The sequence below is a fragment of the Cyrtonyx montezumae genome, unplaced genomic scaffold (assembly GCF_038088225.1).
Source record: "Cyrtonyx montezumae isolate F1298 unplaced genomic scaffold, pur_monq_1.0 scaffold_14, whole genome shotgun sequence".
In the NCBI taxonomy this organism is placed as follows: domain Eukaryota; kingdom Metazoa; phylum Chordata; class Aves; order Galliformes; family Odontophoridae; genus Cyrtonyx; species Cyrtonyx montezumae.
The window spans coordinates 6207429-6233725 of record NW_027071870.1 but is presented as its reverse complement, the minus strand read 5'-3'; the positions used below and the strand labels follow the sequence as shown (position 1 = coordinate 6233725).

At 38.7% G+C, this 26297-nt stretch overlaps 2 protein-coding genes across 10 annotated transcripts in view; one reads left to right on the top strand and one right to left on the bottom strand.

The window, feature by feature from the left end:
- The first annotated feature begins 152 nt into the window (after nucleotides 1-152).
- Nucleotides 153-17736, top strand: NSUN6 (NOP2/Sun RNA methyltransferase 6). 2 transcript variants are annotated; one of them, XM_065731344.1, is made up of 12 exons: nucleotides 153-194; nucleotides 2995-3092; nucleotides 3857-4012; nucleotides 5362-5441; nucleotides 6568-6677; nucleotides 7616-7769; nucleotides 8033-8114; nucleotides 8763-8882; nucleotides 10500-10644; nucleotides 12556-12704; nucleotides 14313-14438; nucleotides 17127-17736. In XM_065731344.1, the coding sequence occupies exons 2-12, from the start codon at nucleotides 3018-3020 to the stop codon at nucleotides 17337-17339; spliced, it is 1410 nt and encodes a 469-aa protein (XP_065587416.1). In that variant the 5' UTR covers nucleotides 153-194; nucleotides 2995-3017; the 3' UTR covers nucleotides 17340-17736. The 2 variants fall into 2 exon arrangements, with proteins under 2 accessions (XP_065587416.1, XP_065587417.1); XM_065731345.1 differs by having other exon boundaries at nucleotides 165-194; nucleotides 2998-3092.
- A 2720-nt stretch (nucleotides 17737-20456) lies between these two features.
- Nucleotides 20457-26297, bottom strand: part of CACNB2 (calcium voltage-gated channel auxiliary subunit beta 2) — a 229735-nt gene continuing 223894 nt past the window's right edge. For 4 of the 8 annotated variants that reach the window (XM_065731335.1, XM_065731337.1, XM_065731341.1 and 1 more), the window contains one exon: nucleotides 20457-25446. In XM_065731335.1, coding sequence (XP_065587407.1) covers nucleotides 24964-25446 — 483 coding nt within the window. In that variant the 3' untranslated portion in view covers nucleotides 20457-24963. The remainder of the gene's footprint in view (nucleotides 25447-26297) is intronic. The other 4 variants (XM_065731336.1, XM_065731338.1, XM_065731340.1 and 1 more) reach the window with 1 other exon arrangement.

Sequence of the window (26297 nt, the reverse complement as noted above, 5' to 3'; positions counted from 1 at the left end):
CCGCAGGTGGTGGCTGTGCGGTGAGCCGCGCTAGGCCGCAGTGCAACATCCCCAGCCTTTCCGGTTGCCATGGTTACAGCCGGGCCGCCACCGCCGCCGCCCTGTCCGCCTCCAACCAATCATCTTGCGCCTAGGGGGCGGGACTTCCGGTTCCTATGCCGGAGGAGGCGGGAGCGGCCCGGCGCGAGTTCCAGGTGGGGACGGGGACTCGTGAGGTGGGGGCGGGGAGAAGGTGTGGACGTGAAGTCGCGCTCGTGCGCTGATCTCACAGCCCAGCGATAGCTCGATTGTAGTCAGAGGATGAATTCAACTATCCATCCCAGCATGGGGGGGTGTAAACTGCGTTGTCCTTCCTCATTTGAAAGCTTTTTGTTAGGTCATCACCTCCCTCTGAGCCTAAAGCTGTGCTGCATCTTTCCTGGGATGCTGGCATTGAAGCTGCCCACGTGCAGTTGTGCTCTGAACCTCTGGTTGTATGTTTTTAAAGATCCCCAGTCGCTTACAATGGTTTTATGCTCTTCCCTGCTTGTTTGAGCTGAATTGCTCACTGTTTGTGTGCTCTTCCTCTTGGGGAGGGACTTAGAAGGGCAGGTAGTGACAGGACAAGGGGAAATGGCTTTAAACTAAAAGAGAGCAGATTTAGACTTGATACTAGGAAGAAATTCTTTACTATGAGGATGGTGAGACACTGGAACACGTTGTCCATAGAGGTTATGGATGCCCCCTCCCTGGAAGCATTCAGAGCCGGGCTGGATGGGGCTGTGAGCAACCTCGTCCAATGGGGGTGTCCCTATCTATAGTAGGGTGGTGGAACTAGATGATTGTAAGGGTTTCTTCCAACCCAAACCATCCCCTGGTTCTTCTGATACAAGATGTAACATTGTTAAGCTTACTAGTGTTCATCAATGGATCCCCCTGCCCTGCAATTTTTGTTTAGGTAAGAGAAAGAGCTATGTCTCTGAACCAAGGAGATAAGGAAGTTCTTCTGAGTCTTTGTGTCAAAGAAATAGGAGGTCCTGCTTGGAATCAGTCACTGAATATATAACCTACTTGTGGGAAACTTGCATATGTAACATAACTGAGAAACTTCTACATTTGTAATATAACTTTTGGAAAAATTCTGCTTCTGTAACACGAGGAACATGTATAATCTGAAGACCTTTTGTATTAACTGTGCATGATAGGATTATCTCCGTGCATCTAGTGCTGGTATTAAAGAATGTCTCCTTTCTAACACTTCGAGAGTTTCCTGATAGGCCATCCTACAGTGTCAGTTCCCTTCCCTGAACTAAACAGAGCAATAGTGGATTTCTTGTGTTTGCCACATGAATACATGTGCTGAGTCCATACTCCTTACTGTTCATGACAGAGCAGCTCTTCTGTAGTAACACTGTGTACCAGGCCCTGTGAAGTACTCAGGGCTTTTTTGCTTTTTTTATTATGTATTCCTGAACCAAACACTCAATGTAAGTGTTCATTAACTGTTGTTAAAAACACAGATCATAGAATAACCAAGGTTGGAAAAGACCTCTGAGGTCATCTAGTCCAACCATCCACCTACCACCAGTGTTTCCCCTCTAAACCATCCCCCTTAGTACAACAGCTAAACATTTATTGAAGACCCCTAGGAATGGGGGGTGTTTCCTGGGCAGCCCATTCCAGTGCCTGACCGCTCTTGGAGAACAAACTTTTCTTAATGTCCAATGTGAATCTCCCCTCGCACAATTGAGGACATTCCCTCTAATCCTGTGGCTAGTTACGTGGGAGAAGATGCCAACCCACACCTCACCACAACCTCCCTTCAGGTAGAGAGCAATAAGATCACTCCTGAGCCTCTTCTTCTCCAGTCTGAACAATCCCAGCTTCTCAGCCACTCCTCGTAAGGCCTGTGTTCCAGATCCCTCAGCAGCTTTCTTGCCCTTCTCTGGACACACTCCAGGGCCTTGATTTCTTTCTTGTAGTGAAGAGCCCAAAACTGAACACAGTAGTTGAGGTGCAGCCTCACCAGGGCGGAGTGAAGAGGGACGATCACTTCTCTGCTCCTGCTGGTGACAGTATATTGTGATACAAGCCAGGATGCCATTGGCTGCCTTGGCCACCTGAGCACACTGCTGGCTCGTGTTCATCCAAGCATCCACCAACACCCCATGTCCCTTTCCTCTACACACTGTTCCAGCCACTCTGCCCCCCCAAGCCTGTGGCATTGCCTGGGGTTGCTGTGGCTGAAGTACAGGACCAGGCACTTGATCTTGTTGATCTGTATCCCATTGGCCTCAGCCCAGCTATCCAACCTGTCCAATCCCTCTGTAGAGCCTTCCTACCCCTGGCAGACTGACACTTCCTCCCAACTTGGTGTCATCTGCAAACTTACTCTCAGTGCCCTCATCCAAGTCATCAGTGAAGATACTGAGAAGAACAGGCCCCAGTACTGACCCCAGGGAACATCACTCGTGACTGGTTTCTGGTCACGAGATGAAATAGGGGAAAATTACAGAGAAGTAAAACGTTCTTTGGGGAGGGACAATGTAATCTTTCACCAGACAGCTTAAACATTTTCCCATAAGGGTCAGCTGATCTTCTTTTCCTACTGTGAATTAAACACACTCAAGATAAAACTGATTTATCATGCTGCCGTATTTTTTTTGAGCCCATATGAAAAAGAAAAATAACTGTCCACACACACTGTCTGTTAGCCTCAACTGGGGAACATATGACATCAAAGATACTGGTAACATCTTTGCAGTGTGAGTGCTCAGTGCTGCAAATGCTGGACTTGCTACTTAGCCTGTGCTGAAACCTGATAGGCAATAATAGCATTACAGTCATAATCCAATCAATGTTTGGAATTTTACTCAAAATACTGCAATGTTAAAACAAAGAGTCAGAAAGTTGTGCAGCTCAGTTTGTGGGTACATCCTATGTTACATCTGTGAACTTAAGCATTGTGATGAGAAGTGCCAAGAAAATATGTTGCTCGTTTCATTTCTCTACCAGCAGATTTTAAATGCTAAAGGAAGATGTCCTTTTTCCCCAAAATCTCTTTCCAACATGAAGTTGAAGAGTATCTCAGCAAAGTCTTCAGAAATAATGAGGTATGTGAAGCAGATATCACTGCTAATCGTAGTAAATACCACTCTAATCAAACACTATTAATATTTATTATTTTCTGTAACCTTAGTGCTTTACAATAAGATATTATCTTGTCGTTATCCACAGATTTTTAAATATAGTTCTATTAATATTATAAAACTATTCTTTAGGACTGCTGGCTCAAAATAATGTTAAATATTTAACCTAAAGGGTTGAGTTTTAACCTGAGGCTTCAGTTTTGGATCCTACTGTAGGATGATCATGCTGGAAATTAAGCACATATATATGATTGAGAATATTAATGAAAAATACTCCCTTACTCCAGAGCAAAATCAAAAATGCTATGGATAACTTATGATTTCCTAACGTCAAGTGACACAAAAATGTTTTTCTATATTTGCTTAAGAGTTAATTCATATTTTTGAATGTGCTTGTCCATCTTCTCAGATATATTCTTTCTACAGTTCCTACAGCATTACAGAACTCACAGACAGTAGTCTTCAGTCACACGCCCTCTTGGAATATTCCTATTGGAATGATCTGGCTAATAGGACCATTTTTCCAGCAAGTGCTTTTCTAGAAACTTACAAGGTCGTGTCTGGAGTTTGGTCTTTGTTGCGTAGACATTCCTCACTACTGCATACCATACAACCATTATTCCTGCATTTCTGCTGGATGTTTATTTTAAGTTGTGCTTCCACAGGACAAGAGGCTATTGTGTGAATCTCTTTAATCATTGTTTTAAAATCTCTCCTTTCCTGGTCAGCTTATAACTGCTTTAGGTACGAAGGAGGCAGAGAGTAAATATCAATCTCTGTTAAGCCATCTATCTCATCCACCAGCTATCACAACTGTTAGAGTTAATACCAACTTGGCCTCGGTAAAACATGTGAAGAAATTGCTGCTTGAAGAGATCCAGAAGGTTTGTGCAATTTCTTTGTTGAACTAAAAATAGCAAGTTGTTTCATCTTTTGCCTGATTAAGAGAGCTTTTCATTACTGCAAACTATTCCTTAACTTAATACATGTCCACTGGTATTAACATTGTATAGTCATATTGATCTCCTGTCGGCATTAAGTATTGAAATTCATCGTCTAGCAGTGTTCAGCATCTAATACATCCAAGATAATTAACAAAAAAGGAAAACGACAATCAACTGTTTTCTAAATGGCTGGTAGAGACCTTAGATGAGACTGGGTTACCACTGTAGTAAATACAATGGAGGCATCTCAGTCTGGAGAAGATGATAGAAGAAATAGTTAAAATCTGTAGTTCAATATTCTGTGTTGGGCAACTTATTTTTGGTGAAGATTAAAGGAGTTTGAATAAATACTTTATTCTGAAAACTGTTTAGGAAATGTAGAGGATCTGTATGGTGAAGAATCTGCTGCCACAGTGATGCCCTACAGCAGCCATACTTATTTTTTTTTTTTACCTGCTTGTTAATCTGTTGATCATTTTTTCAATTTTTACTTACCTAAATTAAACATGTTTTTCTCGATAATACACAAGGCACAATGTCAAAGAGCTAGATTATTTGGAAGTTCTATCCTAAATCTTCAGTCTCTTTAAAAAGATCCAGATCTTCAAGTGAATTGTTGGTGTTAGTGGGTGTACAGGGAGCTGTTGCATGACAGGAGCCAAGATGCCTCTGTGATGCAGAGGCAGTTGACAGCATTCTGTTGGCTGGAACGGTAATGAGTTATGCTAATTTTAGCTCGAATCTGGAAATGGGTACTGCAGTATAATATTTTGCTTAGAGGGAAAATGCCTTGCTGAAAACTGAATTGCTTGGCTTTTCATAAGCTTCTGGTATTTCTAATAGTGGTTATATTAGAAAATTATGTAACACTTTCTAACAATGTTATGCAGATGGATCATTTACATTGTTAAGAGAGAACATTTATTAGATGCACAGTAATTTATAGTTCTATGTGTTTGGGGCACATCACTTAAAAGCCTCGAGCAAGCACACAGCTTTCTCAAATCCATATTTTTTTTTAAGTGGCAACTTGTCATTTCTTTTGCGACTTTATGCACAACTCATCTCTCAGTACCCAGTATATTTTACGTTGAAAAGAGAAATAGAAAAAGTATTGCCAGCTTGAAATATATATTAAGATACAGCGCATGAGTAGATTTTAACATTGGCTTGTAAACCAAAAAAAAAAAAAAAGTGTTTTCAATTTAATTAATGAGTTAAATATTAGTTTCTTAGTCTTATTTAATGTACTTCTTTTTTGTTGTTGTTTGTTTGTTTTAATGTAACAGCAATTTAAAGGAATCTCTGTTCCAGTTCTTGAGCACCCACAACTCCAGGACATCTTATTAATTCCTTCTATTGGGCCCAGGTTTGAATGTTTAACCTTAAAATACTATAATACATATTTTACTTACAAATTTAATTTTAAACAGGATAACTAACTGGCAGTAAGCAAAGCACAACTTCATTTATATTGATACCTAGAGGACAGCCACCATCTGAATGGGTCATAGTTTTATTCATTAGAGGATACAAGAAAGCACAGAGACAGTTAATTCTCTAAGAGATAAAGTTATTAAAGGGAAAATGTAACTGCATCCTCTCTGGAGTGCTGGGAAGGTGGCAGACCAAAGAAGTAAATTTTTGTGGGGGCTGGATAGAGAGTTACAGAGTAAAATAGGTAAAGCAGTGTTTTCTTCTCCTGGAATCTGGTCCACACTGAGACCTCAGGAGATTGGCATCAGTGATGCTGAAAGGATTCCTGGATAAATGTTATCCCCTTCAAATTGATTATTTGTTTGTAAGCTAAACTTGGCTATTTCCATCGTTACATCTGTGTTTGCCCCTTGGAGTTTCTTCACTGTTTTATGGAATTCACTGAAGAACACTTTATTTGAAATACCTTGTTCATAATTGAGACTATCCTACTTCAGTTTATAACATGATTAGATAGAGATCGGTAACGAGCAGTTCTAGTCAGTAAATACTACATTCACATTCAATTGTCTTTGTAGAAACTTGTTTGATTATAAAAAGAACAGAATGTTCAGAAAAAGTTTACACTAATTACTTTGGGTAACTCTCTTCTTCAATTCTTACTGCCCAAATGCCCCATGCCTTGTCATATATGTATTATGGAAGTATTTAGCAGGTGTTAAACACAAAGTCACTCGACAGTCTAGGAAAGGATAGATACTATTTCTTGATCTCAGTATAATTTATTTATATTCCTGTACTAGGTTTCTAATAGTGGCAGAATATATCTCAATCTGGTTTATTTTGAGAACTGTTAGTGTTTGGTTTTTTTTTTTGCCTCTGTCCTTTGATTCCTCTGGAACTAAAATTAAACTTTTTAATTGGCCACATGATAGCTACATATTTTTTCTTCTTTACTGACAGAAAAACAAATTACGAACCACAGAGTTTACTTGGGAAAGGGGTATATTATTTCAATATTTTGGTTTTGTTAACTGAACTGCATTCTGTGCTTTTAGGCAAGACTTAAAAAAACATGAGTCTGAAGTGATTGTTGGAGCACAGTGTGGGTATGCAGTACTTCGAGGAGCACATGTTTACGTTCCTGGGATCATATCTGCTTCGAGATGTAAGAGCTCTCTGCGTTTTAAACTTCTAAATAGGGAGGAAAAAAACATCACCCCTCCAATAAGTAATGTAATTCATATTGTCTTCAGTTCACAGCTGAAATGTATCTTATGTTATACCGTAAATACATATTTCATCTGGCTTTTGTTGAAAATTTTCAATATTGCTGTGCTATACATATAGAAAAAGGTATATAATTATTTCTCACTTTAACTTCCACTTACAGTATTTAAATCCTAGGTGAAGTATTAGTTCTCAAAGATTTCATTTTCTCATATTCATTTTGGAAAACTTTTTTAAAGAAAATTAAGTAAAACCTGTCTTTTTAGGGTTTCTGTTTGTTTGTTTTTGAGCTAGTGACACTTTCCAGATTTGTGGTGCTGTAATAAATGTATGCTGATTATGTAGTGAACAGTATTTCAAGAAGTATTTTCTCTTTCTGTAGCCACAATGGCAGTTGACTTTACTATCCTGTCAGATTCCAAGTAACAAATCTAGAAAAATGGATTTTTTCCCTACTGGTAATTAATTTTTTTATTGTTTGTCTATGAGACGTCTCATAGAAACTTCTTTTTCTGTTGATGAAAAAATCTTCAATTTTGATGCCAATTTCTTTGGAAATGGAAGTTTGTGTTTTTTTCATCTTCCAGTGCTGATGAGACAAGATAAAACTCAGCTAGTAAATAAACTAAAGGCTTGTCTAACTACTTAAGAAACAAGTCTGATTTGTGACCTAGTGGTTCTTAATAGCTCTCAATAATTGATAGTCGTCATTCACTGTGTATGCTTTCAGGGTCGATGCCTGTTAGGTCTTTTAAGAAACTCCAAATTTTGCTGTGATATAGGAGTCAAAGCAGTCTACTGAAAATCCTAAATTATTTGGTCCTTACTGTCTTATCGAGTATAAGATTAAATTCAAAATTTCTGTTCTTTGCCCAGTTGTGAAAGCTGGAGATTTTGTCTCAGTATATTCAGATATTGAAGGGAAATGTAAAAGAGGAGCCAAAGAATTTGAAGGAGTCAAAGTTTTCCTTGGAAATGGGATTTCAGAACTGAGTCGCAGTGACATTTTCAGTTCACACGGCAGAACAACGTAAGTCCTTACTAACTGCAACCTGTAGCTATAGATATTTCCTATTTTAAATGTAAGTTTTTATAATGGTTTATCCAACTTAATGATGTCATTTTAAAGAATATCAATTGCTAAATTGTAAAAGTAGCTGATTTATAACTGGCTTCATTTTTGTAAGGTTTTGTTTCAACTTTCTATGTATATGATTTTAATGCATAATGATTTTAATACTGTTAAAAATGATACGCCTGGGTACTTGAAATAAATTTTTTCGTGTTTTTCAGTGGGTTAGGTGTAAGAATGACAGAGCCAGTCTATCTTAGTCCTTCATTTGACAGCGTGCTTCCTAGTCATTTATTTTTACAGGTAAGTTTGTTGCAAAAATAAACATCTGTACTGGTTGCAGAACAGTGAGTGTCCTCTGAGCACTGGTAACTCCATACATTCACTATGCATTACAGAACCTAACTCTGTAAATAAAATGTTTTATCTCAAATAAGCCCTTCTTCAGTTATATTCCCCGAAAGAGTAAATTACTTCATTTGATAACAGTCACTCAGATTTGTTCTGCTCATACAGTTAGCACAGTTCAGCTTCTCAGTACCTTAATTCAGCAAGTTTAAACTCCTGCCTATTCATCTAATTACTTGGTCCTAAACTACACCAATACATTTCAATAAACCAGCTAAGTATAAAATACTGGTAATAAACAGAACTGCTGTATGAATTGTGCTATGAATTCATTTTATTTTCAGTTTTAGCAGTGTAGCCTCCCTAGTCACAAATCCTTAAACTTCAGTCATAGATACTCACGTGTGGGTTTCAATAGACAGAGCCAATGGAGACTTCAAACTTCTTCTGTCTTAAGTATTTCATTTTCCAGTAAGGAACCGACAGCAGTTCCTTAACTGCTGAATTTTATGTTTATTTTTAACATGTTTTGTTCATTCTTTATTGCAGGACTATTATAAGCCATAATGTTTGAAGTCTCCTGGTTTTGTTTTTATATGACAGAACTTACCTTCAGTGGTTGTGAGCCATGTTTTAAACCCTCAACCGGGAGAGCGAATTTTGGACATGTGTGCTGCACCTGGGGGAAAAACGACCCATGTTGCAGCATTAATGCACGATGAGGTAAGAGAAGTTGCTGAACATTTTCTGTCTCAGTGAAAAAAGTCTGAGCACCATCATTTTAACAGCTCACATCACTTCTCTGTCAGAATGCACACAGATAACTTAGAATAGCAAGCCACTAATTCACTAACTCAAACACTCTGCTTACCAGTATGCTTTGTTAGTAACTGAAATGAGCACAGACTACCAGAAGGTCACCATCCCATTTAAGACATGATGTGCTGCAAACTGATCGGTTGAAATACGTTTGATTTCACTTATTTGTAATGGAAGAATTTGTTGCCTTGCATGTTGCTCAGAAATACACTGGACTAATGAAACTGAAGATTTATGGGAATCACAGGTTGCTGCTGTGTGCCAAAAGAATGCCTGGCATTAAAGTAGGAATTGGGAATAGTTAAATCTTGAGGATTTGTTACTGTCCAGAGCCCAGTCCAGACCACCATTGTTCCCCAGATGTCTTAAAGGAAACTTTTCCAGTAGTGACTGGAATGGGCCAGGTGGGGGAGACCTGCTGGATTTCATCTGCTCCTGTTGGTGAGCACCTCGCATGAGAAGGAGTTACCTTAGTAAGCCCACAGTACAGCACACGTGCAGTAAAGCCACCATTTCAGCAACAGCCCTGACAACTTTTAAGCACCATCAGAACTTAGTGTGCATGTACAACATGCTGGATGGTAAAGGGAGAAGCAGTGGTGTCATCTCATATTAGAAGTGATAATGCTCAAAGCAGCTGGTGTCCAGATACAAGTGAAACAACGTAACTCCTTTTCTTTCTTTCCAGTCCTAGACCTACACCTTGGCTAACCTGGTCACCACAGTCAACCAGCATACCTTCACTAACTTCTTTCTCTTTCTTTCCTATAGCTCTCTCGTAGAGAGCTATCACCAAATAAGAAAAAATTGTCCTGTTTTCCCAGCAGTTCTTAATCATTATAGCAAGCCCATTCATAGTTATTGGTTTTTGAAGGATGATCACTGTTCTGGATTTCAGTGACGATACTGAAAAATGCTTTCTTTCCTGTTTACAAATTTCATCTAGCAGGTAGTGCTGTGTGCCTGCTTTGATTTATCCTGCAGAGGAAAAGAGAATTTTTATTCCAACCTGAAAGGAATGATGCAGTAGTTGTTATTACCACAAGTGTAGTGGTATTTTATGACCCTGAGTCAGAGGTACAGCTCTGGGTGTCCTTTTCTAAGAACTCAGCTGTATATAATAACATCTCCATGCAAATTTAAAACCCGTTGACCTATTTTACCACATATTTGAGACTTTACCTTTTCACAAATTATTAATTTTTTTATGTAATTTTGTGCTCAGTGAAATGATACATAACAAACAAGAAAATACAAACAAAAATTGTTGGAAGTCAGATATTATAGGTTCCCATTTCAGACTGATCATGTCAGACAGAGTATGTAGAGCTCCAGACCAGTATCTACCCCAATGGAAAACATGGGTGAACAATGACTACTAATAATATTCTTTAGGGAAAACTAAGCTTCACTCATTGCACTGATCAAAGAGAAGGGAAAAAATAATCAGGAACTGCATATCCACTTAGTCCCAGTGCTTCTGATTTAAAAATAAACAAAACAACAACTCATTTTTTTCAGGGTGAAGTAATAGCAATGGACAAGATAGCTAACAAGGTCAAAAAACTTAAGCAGAACGCTGAGTTACTACAGCTGAATTGTATAAAGGCATTTTGCTACGACGGAACAAAGGCACTGTCAGCTGAGAATAAAGAGGATAAACAAGGTAAAGTAAACCATTTGGGTAATAGTATTTGGAATAAATGTCAGTTTTCTATCAATAGTATTGCATCTGCCACTGGTCCATAAGTTTCTGAGATCTTGGCAGACTTCCTTTGGAAGTCCTCTTATTTTCTTCTCTGTGTTGTTTTCAGCTTCTCCATAAAGCAAACACAAAGCTTAAACTATCTGTCCTTATCACAACCTAATATGCTCAAAAGAAATGCATTCCCTTTCCAGATAGTATCAAAGATTGATGAATCCTTGAACCTTCTTTCGTGATAACTCCATGCTCTGAATTGTTTTGCTTAGTCTGAGAAATAAATTACTCGTGCAGAATGCTTGGTTTTTCTGCCTCAAAATCCTTATCTGTAAGATTGGGTTATTAATACCTAACTCCCAGGAGTATTGTAAGGTTTAGTTCATTAATGTTTGTTCAGCTGTTTAGGGGAAAGTAATATAGAAGCACAGTGTATTATTTTGAGTTCATTTGCTTTTCTGAAGTACTGTATTTACGATACTGGTTCTGTTCCCATGATGGGACGATTTAAGCAGTATCTGCTGTCCAAATTATTTTTAGTTGGTTGTGTGAAGTGTGCTGTTCTTTCTCACTCTGTTTTATTCCAGTCACTGGTTAGCCTAAGTAGGGATCACATTGTGTAACCCACCTTTCTTGTCCCCATCCCTTATAGTTATTCCTGCTTTGCAGGAATTAAGGTATTTTTCTTAATCACCTCTGAATGTAGGATATCGTAGGTGGTTTGTAGCACTTGCACAGTTGAATGAGAGCTAGCTGTAATACTGAGAGATCACAAAAGCTTTTCTGTACATCCCTGCAATTATGGCATATGACATATTTTGAAGGCTGTGGTAATGAATCGGAGGTAGATAAATCAATAGTGCCAAAAGAGTCTCATTTTGTGATAGTGGGACAAGCTACATAAGCAGTAGTGTGAAGTCATCTACTCATTTTCACTTGTGACCTGCTTGCATATTTGAGAAACAGAAGAGGAAAGAAGTCAATGCATATCAGTGTCTCTCTTCCTCATTGGTTACTCAGATACACATACAGAGCTCCTTTTGTCTTGGTGATTATGAGCTGAAGAGTCTCCTGAGCTCTAGAGCAATAGACATTTTGGGGCTGTTAAGGCAGTGGGATTTGGAAAGGTGAAAGGGTGGGCTCTGCAGGTATAGAAGGATCGTATTTCTTTATCTGGCCAGGCAATATTCAGAAACAGCACCTGCCTTTTTCCATCCTTGTCTTCTGAATTGTTACGTTGCAGAAACAGCACATGTAGAACACGTACTGGAATTAGAACATCTAGCATTTCTTGTTATTAAGTGCTCTATTGTCTGTATGAATTACATGAAGAGTTGCATAGGCAGTCCAGTTCTTACTATACACCTTATGTTACACCTGGTGTAGGGAACTTGCTTTGGTAGGGGGGTTGGACTCAATCTCTTGAGGTCCCTTCCAACCCCTATGATTCTATGATTCTTATTACTTAAGGCAGTCTTAATGGTTAACAGGCTTCTCTCAGTAAAGATTTGTTCTCTTATGAGCTGTCTGTGTTTCCTAACAACCTATACACACAGCTGTGCACCTAGCACCTCTGACCAATCTTACTTCAACATTTTTGTTTTTTACATTTTACTTTCAAAATATCACAGCTGAAAAATATTGATGTCAAAAGCGAGTATGCATTGTTTGAATCTACAGAACTGTAATTCCTTTTCTATCAGACAGCATCTACCACCAGCAGTGATGAAACACATCTCTGGATGAGACCGCTTTTGCAGACACTATCAACAGAACTTCATTGTTTTATGGCAATAAAGCTGTAGCAGCCTGCCACTTCCTATGGTGAACTCACAAGGAAAGAAAAGACATTTTACATTACTGTTTTTTTCTTTACAGAAGGGCCTCCGTTCTTACCAGAATCGTTTGATCGAATCCTTCTTGATGCTCCGTGCAGTGGGATGGGGCAGAGACCAAACATGGCTTATTCCTCAACTTTAAAGGAAGTGACATCTTACCAGCCACTGCAACGCAAGCTTTTCAGTGTGGTATGTATTGAGTAGTTAAATTTAATTTAATTTCTAATAAATTAAATTTATACATAGTTTGCACTGTAAAACTTACCTTCATTTGCCAGAATATTGCTTCATTTTCCATATCTTTTTAGCAGTTAGGCGCTGGGATGAACACATTTCAAAGTTCTTTCTATTCAGGGCAGATGTAGCACCAGAGTTCTGTTACACACTTCCATCAAACTGCTGTTCTGCAGGACGTCCCTCTTCCAAATACATTTCACATCTGTTGTTTGCCCATTTCTAGAAGTTTTATTCCTAGTTATTGTTCCTATCTGCTTCTACACCACATTCTTATTTGCTGAACGGTACTGGAAACCATTAAGTACCAACCTCCTTCCTTTTCCATCACAGGATAGCTCTATTAAGGTTTCATTTTTCCAACTGGAGTTTTTTCTGTCACAAAGCCATCTGCAGTTCTCAGCTTATTCCTAAATTTAATTGAAGTCTGTGCATCTTGCCTGATTTCCAGCTGCTCTTCTGCTGTCCTTTGTCCCGGGGGACCAATGGTTCCCAGAACACTTAGACTTGTTCTTCTGCAGATGTGTGCTAGGGTGCAGCCTGCCCCTGTGGAGCTCAGCTGTCTGATGTTAACTTCTAGCCATTGCAATCCTTCAGTTTCATACTCTCCATACATCAAAAGATTCGTCTTTCTTTTCTCACCTTAGAGGAAGCAGTGCATTTTTCTTATGTTCTGTATGGATTTGTTTCCCTTTGTTGCATCTGGTCTTGCATAGAACAAGCCAAAAAACTTAAGTCATATGTTCAGCTTTGTTTTCTCTCTTTCATAGCTGATGAAATCAACTAGGAGAAAAGTTGAAATCATTTAGGAACACTTAAATATTTATAAAACAAGATAGTGTTCTCCTGTCTTGTATAAAACCCTATCATTTAAGTAAAGATTATGATAGCATTCTGTAAGCCTTTCAGCTCCACCAGATCTGCTTCTGGGTGAAGTCAGTTCATTGGAGCATGGGAAAGGTGTCTGTAAGCAATAGTGACCAAAAAACTGTATTTTTTTTTCCCTTTGGTTTTGTCAGTTTCAGTTTATAATAATTGGAAAGGTCTAAGTCACAGAGCAGGTGAAAGGGTTTTCTGTGCAGCAGCATGGGCTCCTACCACTTCCTCACATAGCCTGCAGTGGTCCTATATGGAATAGATGCTGGAGCACAAAGCCAGGAGGCCGTATTACAACTGCCCTTGTTAGTGAAGTCAAGATATATGGAACAGCTGACATCTAATTTCACCAACAGAAATAGTGTGTAACCATCCATGCTTGGCAGCACGTGATGAAAACAACACTAATCTGTATGAGATATGCAGAGCTGCACAAATAACAAATCCCACGAGGTGAATCATCTTGGTATCATTAAGAAATGCTGATTTTGAAAAGAAAAGCCTTTCTAATCTGTGTGAACCTTTAATGTATTCCCTGAGAAGAATTAGCATCCTAATATTGTTTTAGACAGAAAGATTTAAGTGTTAATTTTTAATATTATAACTTAGCAGTTCCTTGGTCACTGTTACTTAGTATGAAACATTTTGCCTTTAAATATAAGCTGAAATGTTTCTTTTTCCCTGCAGGCAGTGAAATTGCTGAAGCCAGGAGGTGTTTTAGTATATAGTACATGTACAATTACACTTTCTGAAAATGAGGAGCAAGTTGCATGGGCCCTGGAAACCTTTCCATGCCTCCAGCTTCAGCCTCAGGTACTGGTATTTATAGGGTAGTTGACACAAGCCAATGAGCTTGTTTTGGCACCATAAGGGAGCTCAGTGTATTTACCATCAATAAATCTCTACAGTAGAGAGTTTTAACCACTATGGATAAAAATAATACAAGAATTTCTGATGCTCTTCAAACCTTTTTTCATGCTTAATTGAGCTTCGTTTAGGGAACAATAAGTAGTTTCCCACTGTGTGCTGAGGCTGTTTTGATTTGTACAACAATCATTTAACACACACAGGGATAAAAGATCGCTCAGACAGGTTAAAATTTCTCCTGCTATTCTTTCTTTATATGGGAGCCATCTTTGTGTTACATAAAGAACAAGGGAATGGATTTATTTCAAGTTCAGTGGCCCAAGGCTCTACTTTGTCTTTTTTAGAGCCACTGACTACCATAAAAGTGCCTAAGAGGAGATAGTGCAATTCTTATCCATACTGCATACCTTTCAAAATTGCATCCCCTTTATTAGAACCTAGAGGCAGTTTATCATCAGACCACACGTCCGCAGTGCTCGTCTCCTTTGTCAGTGAGATGAGTTGGAGTGGGTTAGTGGTCATCATCATGGCACTGTGAAAGCCTACCTCAGGTTCCTGTTTAACTTGTACATTCCTTCATGGCTTGTGTCTGTCTTAAGAGTTTGAATGGATCTTTTAACTGAATACATTTGAAAAATACACAGTGATGTACAAAAGGAAAATATATGAAGGCTGCCAAAGGTTTAAGAGGACCAAAGCTTTTCTTAAAGATTTATATGCCAGGGTTCTTTTGCACATTGGTACAAATTCAAACTTTCCATCTATTTAATTTGTTTTAAAATCTTGCTCTTTCAACTGAGGTCATTAAGCAAAGCTAACAGCACGAGAAATTGTACTCAGTACAGTGACAAAGCAAAACACAAGTCCTATTAACTTACATGCAAGATTCCAACTTAATACTTGCTACCTCACCAGTAATATACCTTGAATAAAGCACTTTGTCACACAAAAGTGACATTTATATAAAGATTAAGGTTTTGTGTATAGCATAGCTTAAATAAGATGACACTAAATTATTTACTCACAGATGATCTATTGTATCATAGAACCAGCTCCCCACATGAGGTGATCTTTTCCAATGAACATGAAGCTGGAGCCTGGGGTTGACTCACCTTACACTCCTTTACTTATTCCCCATGTTCTTTGTTCTCCCAGCAGACACCTGCTTTATACCCAGTCCACTGTTTCCCACATTCTCCCTTTGGCAACAGGTCTTGCAATCAGGCTGTGTGAGGCAAAACAGGAGGTGGAGCCAGTGGTATTGATCTCAGAGGTGGAGGTTACTGCATGGCAGCTGATCCCGTGCCTGTGCACACTTAATGCCTCTAAGGGATTTATGCACAGGAGATGGTATCGTCTATCAGCTTCAATGCAGTAACTGATCTGGAAGGAAAAAGGAGACAGAGAGTAAATCCACTCTCTGAATGAGCAAGTCACTGCACCCTGTGCAGTATTGTTTCCTGAAAAAAAACAACCCTTCTGCTCCAGTACTTCAACTCACAACCCCTTATCTCCTTTTGTATATTAATTGTTCTCAGTTTGCAACAGGTGCCTCTTTTTGCCTCTTACCTGGAAAGCACTGAAATCCAATTAAAGGAAAGGAAGAGAATGGGGCGGCAGCCTCCCAGCTGCTCAGCCTTACAGCTGGCAGTGCATGTTAAGCAGTTAACTGACATGGTGTGCTGGTGGTGAGAGCTCCTTCCTGTGTTAGCAGGCTGAGGGCTCAAGAAGCTCTCCGTTACAGATTAACAAGGGAGTTCTTTCTTTTGGTATTGCCATGCAAGCTTTTACAGATCTTGTTCTATCTCCTGACTGAGTGCATTAGATAAATGATCCGGCTAAGAATCAGCTTTTTCCAGGAATCAGCATTTTTTATTAAATGAAAAGGAGTCATGGGGAATGCTGAGAGGAGGCCTCACTCCTACGATTTTGATGCCAAATGCCCTCCTGATTTCAGATACCTACGCTGTTCCTTCCTCTGTCCTATACATACATGTCAGGGATGGTAATGCTGTTCCCATTTACCCATCAGTCCAATTACATGACATAGAAAATCTAAAGTGCCACATTTTTCTGGTGTATCATCTTCCTAAACAATGCCTCTTTAGGCAGCGTTCTTTCATTCTCTCCAGTTGAAGTTTTCTATGTGAAGGTATTTCTACCACTGTTACTGGGTAACAGACTAAGGAATCTCTTTTTGACCACTTCTGGCTCTTTACACAGAAGGGCTTCAGCATTTAAGTGAAAAACCCAAAACTTGCAGATGCGTTGGCTGCTGCTAACAGCCTTCTTGAGACTGATGGGGATTTCACCTTTTGGGACTGATTTAGACCTATGGATGTCACCATTCTCCATAAGTGCTCCAGTCACTAAAGTAGCAGGCTAAGCAGGCGTGGCCATACCACCAGCATCCCAGAGTTCCTTGGACGTGCTCTATGCACTCATGTGTGCTTGCCAGATAAAGACAAGAAAAGGAGGGCCATGTTACTTCTGAATTCCCCTGCTGTGTGCATGACACAAACCTAGCTTGTCTGCATTAAATTGGGCAGCTCTGCAAATACGGAGAGCAGTACGTGTAGGAAACCAGGGACGTTGTACTGATGCAGTAATTTGCTTTTCTTCTTACTTCCAAAGGAACCTCATATTGGAGGAGAAGGCATGAGAGGAGCCGGGCTGGCGCTCCATCAGCTGAAGCTGCTGCAGAGATTTGATCCATCTGCTGGGGCTCTGCAAGGAACGGATATGGGATCTTTGCAAGACTGCAGGGAAGAAGATTTGGTTTCACTGGCAAATAAGGACTGTATAGGATTTTTTATTGCAAAATTTATTAAGTTGAAGGGTAAATAAGCATCTAGCAATACAACCTGGAAAAATACCTCTGTGAGCCTAAGAGCAGCTCAGATGTGAAGTGCATGTGGTAATGCTGCTTGGTTGCCAAGCCAACGGGTGACGGCAGCGTTGCCATGGCAGTGCTACAGTCTGCCAGCTGTTCTGCTGGGAAAGAGCCACAGGTTGCAGAAAGTCGGGGCTGGGGGAAGGGCAGCATCATTTTTAGGTCTGATTGCTTTTATATTCACAGCAGGTCAGTGCCTGGATGACAAGTATGTTCAGTCACGCTTTTGTCTGATATCTCTCGCCGTGTGAGTGGCTTATCTAGTGCAGGAGAAGTGGGAGCAGGGGCTGGGGTGGTGAGCTAAGCTCCTCTGTGAAATGCAAACAGAAATAAAACGGATGGGAACTATTACTATGCATTCTGGAAAAAGATTTTTCTACGGTGTTTACCAGTTGTTAATGCTTCATTAAACAGGGCTTCATGAAACACTGTAATGTTTTACAAATAACTTTTATAAATTGATACTTAGAACCTCATTTTTATTTTAATACAAGCAAGATTCTCTGTACACATAGTATATACACAAAATACGATTAGGCTTTGTAGCAGGTCTTTTATAGCAGCATGAATATATTAAACCATCTCACTCTGGGAATGTAAATAAATATTATTTCAACATCAAACTTCCCATGCATAAACTGTATTGGTTCTGAAACAGCCGTCTGGAGTGGCTGACAAATGACAATTGTAAAATCAAACATTTGCAATAGAAGGGGCTACAGTTATGATGAAAGTATCAAAAGACAGAAAACAGTGCGTTAATATCATCTGAAATGTTGCAAATTACCTTTCAAACAACTAAGAATATTAACTCTTAACTGGTTAGAAAGCATCAAATCAAATGAGGTTGAAACTGGGGGAGCATGCTAATGAGAACTGACTCCATACACTGTCAAAGATGTAATAATTTGGATTTCTTAAACTTGTTGCATACATTTGCTTCAGTTACAGAGATGCTCTCTGTCTGAATAATGTTTTCTTTTTGCAGTACTGTTAGAAATAGCACAAAGATGCAGGGAAAAGAAAAGCACACTTCAAAAACCTAAACTGACGTGTGTGTTTTGTCGATGGTTCTGTTTTTCTCACTGATTAATTTTACACGTTTTAGAAAGTATTCTCTGTAAAAAAAAAATCTCATTTTGCACTCCTAATTATTCGGTTACTGAAAGGGATACTTATTTACCTTTGTACTGCCAGAAGTGCTCATAATCAAAATCATTTATACAGCTCAGCAGTCTGGTTCTTTACTTATATTTGTTGTGAGTGTTTTGATATCGTACATTATCTACTGTTCTTAAATAAATCATTTCTTCCATTCTGGTAAGGTTGATTAGCACGTGCTCTGTGAGGCCTATCCCAGCAGGGCAGGACAGAACTGGCTTCTTTTGTAGGTCACGCCTTGCTGTTAACCACGGCGTGCCAAAAGAAGACTGAAAGTTCTCTTCTTGTTTCATCAGTGTTAGCTGAGCAAGCCTACCTAGAATCAGGATTGCTTCTATGATCAATTACAATGTGTTGAGTCTAAATACGGCAAAAGAGCTACTTGCTAACACAAGGTATTGGTCTTTTACTGCAAGTATGTGTTGAAATTTATGACTCAGTGCTGGTAAAAAAAAAAAGAAAAAGCTTTTTAAATCAGAATATATAAATTCTGTAAACATTATCAGCATACATCGACTATATATTGAAGTTTACACATTCATATGAACGGAGGAACTTTTTGCCTCCGGTTTCAGTAGCAGGATCTGTGCAGTGCTGGATTTTAGTAAAACGTTTGATGAGAATTTCCCATATTTTTTCAGTTTTGAATCATGAACAGGCTTTTCAGGAGAGTGATCTCACTTGATTTTATATGAGAAACATCTTAGGGCCAAAAACACCACAACTGTACATGTCTTATATTTGATTCCAGTGTAGCTGCAGACCGGACTTAAACTGAAAAAGTCATTGCTGATATCTGAACTTTTAACTATGGGAGCTGAAAAATCACTGCTGGGTGTAAAATACCACATTCAGTATACTACAGGGATGCACCTCGCCTGTTTCCCTGCCATCTTCTCTCTCTCAGTAATTCCTGGGAGTCAGGGGGAACTGACAAGGAGGAAAACAGAGAGAGACAGGGAGAGGGAAGGAGAGACCTCCATCAGGCAGTTCAGAAGACAAATGTAGTTGGGACACTTTGAGTTATCCTTTGAAGGAGCCAGGCTCCTTACTTTGACTTAGCTAAGTTTGATGTCTTGAGCTGCACGGCTGCCCTTCTTTCTTTTTCCTCTTCTTTCCAATCTGATCGTGACTTTAAAATTGCAGGAATTTAAATACTCAAATCATTTTCACAACTTCGATGTGTGGTGCATATGTATTTTTGACACATAATAAGGTTACTTTCCTGGTAAGAATGCTTTGCAGACTGAATCATTATGCTTCAGTATCAGGTGCTGAAGCGCAGTATACATACATATATATTTATTTATTCATATATATGCATATATTAGATGTACGATCAGATCCTGTCTATCAAAAAAGGAAACCAAACCAGAATCTGAAAAGTACCTTTCCCTATTTGTAGAAACAGTGATTAGTAATGGTACCAAATCTAAATATTTATCTTTGTCAGTATAAAAAATATTAAAAGAGCAGCCCAGTATAGTATGACATTATTAAACAGCTTCTTTCTGTTTACTTGTGATAGAGCCCTCCAACTTTTAGATTGTGGGGTTTCATCCTTAAGGAAAAGAAATAAGAATTCATGGCATTTGACAAGAAGTGACTTTGGAGTAGGCAATTTGAAATATAAAGAACCTTTGTTTTTATGGTTTGTTCTTCACTACTGAAAAATTATGAGCAAATCCTCTTTGGTACTGTTAGAATTTAATGCAGAGTAGGTATATATGATAGATAAGTGGTAAGAACCAAGTAAGAAAGGAGACAGATAAGTTAGAAGAACCAGCTGGATTCCTATTATCTGATATAAATCTCTTTTGGGGGCTGCATAGGAACAGATCTCTAAAGTGGTAAGCTATAAAAAGAAACTGTCTATAAAATGACTGTAACATGATTTGTTTTACAAAAAAAAAAAAAAAAAGGAAATTATAGACAGTAAATATAACTGAATAACATTTGATTAAAAACATTTGAAATAAAATATCCTTGTATTTTAAAGAATGAACAACTAAAATGTTGGTAAATGATCTGCAATAAAATAGGAAATATGAGTAAATGCACAAAAGAAGTATTATATTACACTCAGAAGAAGAATGTGTCCTTCCTTTAGACTGGGTGTAATAGTTGTTTGCAGCGTGCTTTATTTTCATGGGGAAATAAAGAGGGAATAGAATTAAAGTCAAAACTGCAGGAACTAAAAAAGAGATTTATCAGAATGAACACTTGGGAAACAGCTTGATCAGAGGTCAAATGTGATCAGAAACAAAAGCACATCTCCAGGAGGCTTCAGCAGCTACCACAGGAGGTACTTGGCTGTTTAACCTTTTTACTCGGGACAGACTGTGATGAAAGCAGTCAGACCAGTCACTGCATTCCAGGTAAAGGAACGATAACGGACCATCTTAAAACCTCTGCAGTTGTCACAGAACACAAATATGACTTCACGACCCAACGGAGATTAAAAATGACAATTGACAGTGAATTCGTGAAAGAGAGTAAGTTTGAAGGGGCATGAGAATTGGGCAGGAACTGCACATAGAGAATGCAAAGGATCTTGATGAGCAACCAGGTGTGTAGGGAAAGGTGAAAGCAGGTCTCTACATTGATTCGGGGTTCGATAAGGAGGACTGACTTTCGTTATTCTCCAGGAAAGTCATTCTCCTGGGCATCATTCTACAAATTTCTGTGAAAACAACTACTCCACCCAATTCCTGTAGCTTTAAAACCTGCCTTAACTAACTATGGCCAAGTCCTTAGAAGGTACTCTTTATATTTTACACCTTGAGAAGCATACATTCTCAAAGACTTCTCAAATTCTAGATTCCTGATGCCAAACACACTGTGAATTCACTACTATTCTAGACAAGGTGGGTTTTTGTTTTTGTTTTCCTCTATAAACTCATCTTTCTAGGTGATAGATAAGCTTCATAAATCTACTTCAAAGCAGTTTCTTCCAACTCTTAATACCGTTGTGTATAAACCTTTCTGCTTATCCCTCAGTCCCGTCTCTTAAGAGGCCTGCAGACTGTCAGTCCCACCTCCTTCCAATCCCTCCTCAAGAATTCTTTCTTCCATGATGCCTGTGATGGTAAACAACTGACAGACCTGAACCTTTGTATTCACTGCAGAAGATATACAAAAAAACAGTCAACACCAGCCATACGTACACAGAAATGTTCCCATTCCTTCCGTACACTGAAATCCTTTGGAAAAATACAGAACTAGGGCTGATAAAATTCTCTATGTACAGCTCAACTGTTCTGTCTGCCTCCCTTTCCTTCTCACTCATTAGTTTTATCTTTTTAGTCCATTTGAACAGAAATGCTACAGGTTGTTTTGTACCACACAAACACAAGAAGACTCTGGAGCTCACTGGGACCTCTAGCGTTCCTCAGATTCAAAGCTCCTGAAACCACATACAGAAATATGAACTCATTGGTATATCCTTATGCAACCAATATTAAACTTCCTATTTGCAAAACTTTGCAAGTACATTTCATCACAATAACCTTTGATATGTTCTCCAGGCGGAGTATCTTTAAAGCTTCTTCTTGAAATAATTCTGTTAAAGTGCTTTTCAAAGTAGTGCTCAGCAGGCAGGTGGTATTGTGCAAAATCTGTAGTACAAGCTCACATTACAACTTGATTTGTCACTCTTAATTACTGAAGAAAAAAATACCTTAGCAAGGCTAAATAAAACCTACAGAGTGTCTGCCTAAGAAATGTGTTAGTATGTTGCCTATACATTGTTAGTTGAACTATACGGAACGTACTCTCACTAGCTGGATGAGGACATGGCTTTCTTTGAAAGACATTTATATCCCACAGATCAATATCCAGACCATACTTAAATACTGGGGCTTGAACTGTGTGCTTTATTTTTCTTTTTATTGGCCTGTATGTGGCTACCTAAATCTGTGGTTTTCATATACTACCGAGTGTCTTGAAATTCTGCCAATCAATTCTCAAAAAGAACTAAAGAAAGGTGGAAAAATTAAACACCTCCTGTAGCAAATTCAAAAGAAGAAAATAACAAAAATATTCAAGGTATTGTACTGGAATCATTACATCCCTTATTGGAGGCCATGGCTGTCATGTAACAGTTACAGGGAGCAACAGCATTTACCATAGCTGATAAAATACCTAAAGCCAGGCTATATAGAACAAGACAATACAACTTTTTGCATTACAATGTGATCTGATATGATTCAAACAACAAATTCTGTCAGTGTTTTTCTCCACTGATACCCTGAGAAACCCCTTGTACCAAAAGCCACTTTTTAGACGGTCTACTACAAGAGGTCTACTTACCTATGCTTCCTTTGCCTACAAAGTCATTTAGTGGTGTTTAAAGAAATGCTGAGAATTTTGTTTATAGAAAAAATACTCATTTCCTTGTGTTCCCCACAGTTCATGCTCTGAGCCAAGTATTACCCTTGAATAACCACAACGATCAGCAGCACGAGCAGGAATGTCCAGGTATCTGACAGCAGAATTTCACCCTCTTGAGTCATGCATTAAATAATGCATATTAAGAATATGGGAGAGCAACATATGTTTGAGGGAGTCAAACCAAACTGCTTGGATGCTGGATTAGATTGGAGAAAGCATGCACCTCCATTTCACTAAAATGATAGTCAAAATCAGGCAATGCTGATAATTCCCAGAATTAAAATAATAAATAAAAAGAAATTCCAGCTAAATGGATTACTATCCCACTACAGTTTTTATATAATGTGCTATTTACAGTGAAATCTAAGAAGTATTTCGTTCATACAATTACTACAAAGACTCTGTGGTGCAGAACAGTCTATGCAGTAGGCAAGGGTATGGAATCTGTAGCCAAAAATAACTGTGAATTTCCCCTCACTTACCAGTGTCACAGGTGATCAATGCAAAACAAACTGTTTTCACTCCTTTTGATTTCAATGCATTTTCTACAGTAAGCTTGCAACAGAAAATTTTGTCACATTTTGCTAATCTCCCACTGTCAGCACATTTTAAGTGAAGGAAAAGCAGCGAGCTGGCTGCAAAGTGGGAATGCAGAGGAATTGGAAAGTGTAGAAAAAGTGGAGAAGCTACAAAAATTTATTTTCCAACAAAATAATTCTCCACAAGCTGTGTAAACTTTTCTTACTAAACAAATACTCTAAAACACAAAGATTTTACAGTTCCAGTGAAGCACTCACAGTAACGTTTGCCTGGTTTGACACTCTTGAAGTCTCAACAAGAGCCAGCAGATTTATGCTTTCTCAATTACCAGGGTCAGTAAACTCCCTCATATTCCCGGACTGCAATTTGGATTTTTAAATTAATAACACAGTGCAGAAAAAAAAAAAATCGTTGGGCTTCTGAATTACCGTTGTTTTCTTCAATAGATTCTCAGACTTTGCTGCTTAATGTGCCCATGCACACATCTGCCTACCTGCCACCTACTCACTCACATACATACCTCTGTCACGTGTGCTCTGTTATTCTGACAACAGAACTAAGATTAGGTGGTGTCCATTGCAATTTTGTAACCTGTGTAAACAAGAATAATTTATAGTGGTAAGCTCTTTACCGTAAATTCAAATATAAAATTTGGTTTGCAAGGACAGGGTAAGGTGTAAGAGTTATTTAGATCCTCTATCTCAAGCACTCCTCTGTATTTACATTTAGTATACGCTTTCTGCTACAGAAGAAAAAGTATTTAGATTGAACACTGTAACAGATTTCCTAAATGAGGCTAGTTCCAGTTGCCAGTAATTCAAAAGCAAATCTGCTGACTTGGCATTAGGACTCTAAAACAGTGTGATCAAACTTATATAGTAAGAAGGTGTCTGCAGAAATAACATTTATAAACTGTATATACAGTACACAGTACCAGTACATAGAAAATAGATTTTGACCTCATGATCCCCTGTGTGTAAGGCAAGACTGAATTCCGTTCCCAAATGGAGTCCACCAGAGGTGCAAGCAACAGATAGTGGCTCTTAAACCAATATGCAAATCAAGTGCATAACAAATTAAAAATCAGAGCGGACAAAAATGTTTAGATTTTTATGTGCTGATTCTGGCTTGCTGAATACATGGGAAGTTATTAAACATCAAATGTACCTTAAAAAAAAACCAAAAAACACTAACAACACCTTGATGGCAACAGATATTGTTCAAGTGGCAGCTACCAAAAAAAGCTTGAAAAATGGCATAGTACAACATCAGGAACTCCGCAGCTGTACCACGCTAATTCATAGAGCACTAACCAAAAAAATAAGTATATGAATATTCTATTTCATGCTATTGCTATGCAAGCAACAGCAATACAAATCAGCATAGAGAAGGATACCATATGTTCTGCAGTGAACAACCCAAAGACATTTTCAAGGGGCATCATTACGAGACTTCAAAGAAACACAAGAGTGCCAGAGGCAAAAGTTACTGACGGATGTAAACATCCCTGTTCCATTCTCCCGCGTCGTTACGTTTTTTAGATATCACTTCCCCATCCTTGTCACAATATTGGTCCCTCGATTTATGACGACTTCGCTGTTTGTTGCATTCATTGTGGTCCTGCTCCCGGTCCCTCTCCTTTGAGCGATGCCTCGATTCTCTATGTCTGTGATCACCATGGGACTCGTCTCTATGATTGTGATCCCTGTGAGAATCGTAGTGGTCACCGTGCTCATGTGAGTAGTCCTCCTTTGGCTCTACGTAAGCCGAATCTCTGCTGTCTTGTGTTTCTGAGTCAAAAGTTTCTTGCCTCGGAAGGCCTCTAACACCGCTGCGATGGTTATGGTGTTGGGTTGAAGAGCGATGGTGGGATTTCTTGATGGGTTCAACCCGTGCTTCTTCTTCAATTTGTGAATTGCTGCGTTCAGGGACTGAGTGGTCATTCCTCTGGTCTCCTTGAGATCCCTGCTGTCACAACCATCAGTGAGTTCACACTCATGAGGCACACATTTTAAAACTTTCACCAATACAAAATTAATCTAGAAAGCATCATGAAACCAATAAAATTTAAGTACACAACACTCCACTTCGGACCTAAACTAGGAAAAAAATAACATTTGAATTCAACTTTTACTGAAAATTCAGTATTATAATACAAACAATTCCTTCCACTCTAATCCAAAAGGATAGTGGTGAGACTTTCTGTTCTCCTGTGAGATGCTTCTGAGTTTGTCAGTTACCAATAATTGCCTACCATACTCCAGACAAAAAGAGCATGCAAAAGTGAGACAAACTGCAGAAAAATTAGAGAGGACACATCACTCCAGGAGTGGGCAGGTATCAGCTCAGAATTTAGACACCTGCTTGGAACAGGCACCTTGGGAAAGTGATTTTAGAGGGCTGAGGAGAATCCAGAAGAGAAACAAGGAACAAAATCTTGGCTTTTTGTAGTAGCTATTGTTTCATTCTTTTTATTACCTTTTAATTTTTTATTTTTTAAGTTGAAAACACAAATGGATCTGTTATCAATAATGAAGTTTGTATTATGATACTAATAGTATCACTGACCTTCTACTTTCCTCAGCAATAAGTTGATTTCATCATGGGGACTAAAGAATGAACGCTGACCTCATAATTTTAAGAGATCAGGAAAACAGACCATTGCCAAGGAACGCAGAAGGACAGTAATATTATCACCTAAAGAATTTCCTAAAACACCACTACTAGTAAGAAACTAAAATATAAATTACCAGGTAATATCAAACCTACTCTCCACCAGCTTAATGCTTTGAAATCACTGCAAAACGAATAATTGGCAT

Coding starts and splice junctions, on each gene's coding strand:
- NSUN6 (XM_065731344.1), top strand. CDS start 3,018: ATGTCCTTTTTCCCCAAAATCTCTTTCCAACATGAAGTTGAAGAGTAT. Junction 4,013..5,361: donor TGCTTGAAGAGATCCAGAAG/GTTTGTGCAATT, acceptor TTAATGTAACAG/CAATTTAAAGGAATCTCTGT. Junction 8,115..8,762: donor CTAGTCATTTATTTTTACAG/GTAAGTTTGTTG, acceptor TTTATATGACAG/AACTTACCTTCAGTGGTTGT.